The 1,636-nt window shown below is 54.2% G+C and overlaps 2 protein-coding genes across 2 annotated transcripts; one reads left to right on the top strand and one right to left on the bottom strand.

Annotated features, from left to right (window-relative positions):
* Positions 1-97: 97 nt before the first annotated feature.
* Positions 98-226, bottom strand: GNI_149680 (putative polyadenylate (poly(A))-binding protein; the record flags this gene model as incomplete). Its single annotated transcript, XM_011134437.1, has 1 exon — positions 98-226. A coding segment is annotated over one exon (129 nt), but the record flags the coding sequence as incomplete, so codon positions are not given.
* A 276-nt stretch (positions 227-502) lies between these two features.
* On the top strand, positions 503-1,097 carry GNI_149670 (40S ribosomal protein S24; the record flags this gene model as incomplete). The annotated part of the gene is made up of 2 exons (XM_011134436.1): positions 503-577; positions 774-1,097. The coding sequence occupies 2 exons, from the start codon at positions 503-505 to the stop codon at positions 1,095-1,097; spliced, it is 399 nt and encodes a 132-aa protein (XP_011132738.1).
* Between the last annotated feature and the right edge of the window lie 539 nt (positions 1,098-1,636).

The following is a 1,636-nucleotide window of genomic DNA, read 5'->3' as shown; positions in this document are numbered from 1 at the left end:
GAGAAGAGGGGGGTCGAGAATGCTTACCATCTGCAATGGAATGGTAGTTAACGTACGCATATCTTAGAGACTTGCGGGAGTTGCTGTCTCTGCATACCCTGATGGAGGCGACTGGACCAACCGAGTTAAAGAATTCGTACAGGACGGTTTCTGAAACATCAGGGGACAAGTCACCCACATAGAGCGACGTCGATGCGAATTGGGGTCTAGTTGTAGAAGCGGCCATTTTTTGTCTTTTTTTCAACAGCGAGAGGCTCGAATTACCTCTCACGGGCCCGCGAAAAATTTAGGAATTTAATACGTGTGTGGAAGGGAACCCCGGGTTTTACCAAAACGTGCCCCAGCTTATTTCTTCACACAGAGCAACTCTAATTTAAGATATTGGAGTCCTAAAACTGCTTAGCACACACGTGTGCAAGTGCCCTGCTTTTACATTTCTAAAGTCGTTACGTCTCACAGCAAACAAACTCGCCGCCTCCTGGTTTTTTTGCACGCCCCAAGCATGACTGAGTGCTCCCTTCGTATCTCCAAGTTCAAGAGCAACGCTTTGCTCCAGCGCAAGCAGTTCCTCATTGAGGTATGATTGCACGCCCGGCCCGGCCCGCACCAGTCCCTGCGGGGCACAGGCCCTCTGGATTCCCGGTTCATTCCTGCCCCTGGAGACATTCCCGGTGTCCGGGGCAGGGTGGTGGCCTTGCCTAGTGCACACCCTAGTGCGTGCCCTAGACATCGAGCACACGTCACTTGTCCGGGTACACGTATTATGCCTTTAGGTGAGCCACCCCAACTCCGGTACGGTGCCGAAGGAGAGTATTCGTGAGCAGTTGGCCAAAATCTATAAAGTCAACGACATGAAGAAGATTGTGGTTGGGGACTTTGCCACTAAGTTCGGTGGTGGTGTCACTCATGGCTTCGGTCGCATCTACGACACTTCTGCGGCCGCCCTAAAGTTCGAGCGGAACTACCGTCTGGTACGCATGGGCATCGTCGAGGCTCAGAAGGCCCCAGTCACCCGTGGCTTGAAGAAGCGCATCCGCAACGACCGCAAGAAGGTTCGCGGCACCGCCAAGTCCTCGGTCTCGGGAGCCAAGAAGTAGAACACTTTTTCCAACAACAATTAGTCAGTGCTACGTGCAGCCATTGGGGCGCAAGGGAGCACCCATACACGCACGAGTGGTGATAGACGCGTGGTGATAGACTCGTGGTGATAGACGCGTGCTGAGTGCATATACCCTGTACGTGGACTCATTGACCTCCCGGCCATGCAGTCCCCTACTATCTATGCAGTATCCCGACTAAATATCCCGACTATCAGAAGTCGTCTGCTAACTATCCGACGAATCCGCTCCTGTGGTCAATCTCTCTCCTCCCCGACGAAGCTCTGGTCCCCGACGAGTCTCCGCAGCGCCCCAACGCAGGCTGAGGTACGCTCATGGCTGCTACTGGGCCGTGTGCGGCGTGCGTTGCGAACTCATGAAGATGCGCGAGTGTTCCCAGTTTGTCTTCTGGCTGTTGGACGTATTACGCCAATTCGGCGTGTGCACTGTATTCGGATGTTTTGTATCGAAGCATTGTGCTAAAAGAACATGGCCTAGACGGGGAGCAGGGGGTACCAGGCCCGGGGGGGAGAGAGGGG

This window comes from Gregarina niphandrodes, assembly GCF_000223845.1.
Source record: "Gregarina niphandrodes unplaced genomic scaffold scaffold00042, whole genome shotgun sequence".
NCBI classification, from domain to species: domain Eukaryota; phylum Apicomplexa; class Conoidasida; order Eugregarinorida; family Gregarinidae; genus Gregarina; species Gregarina niphandrodes.
The sequence above is the reverse complement of the archived record's forward strand: the minus strand, read 5'-3'. Positions and strand labels throughout refer to the sequence as shown.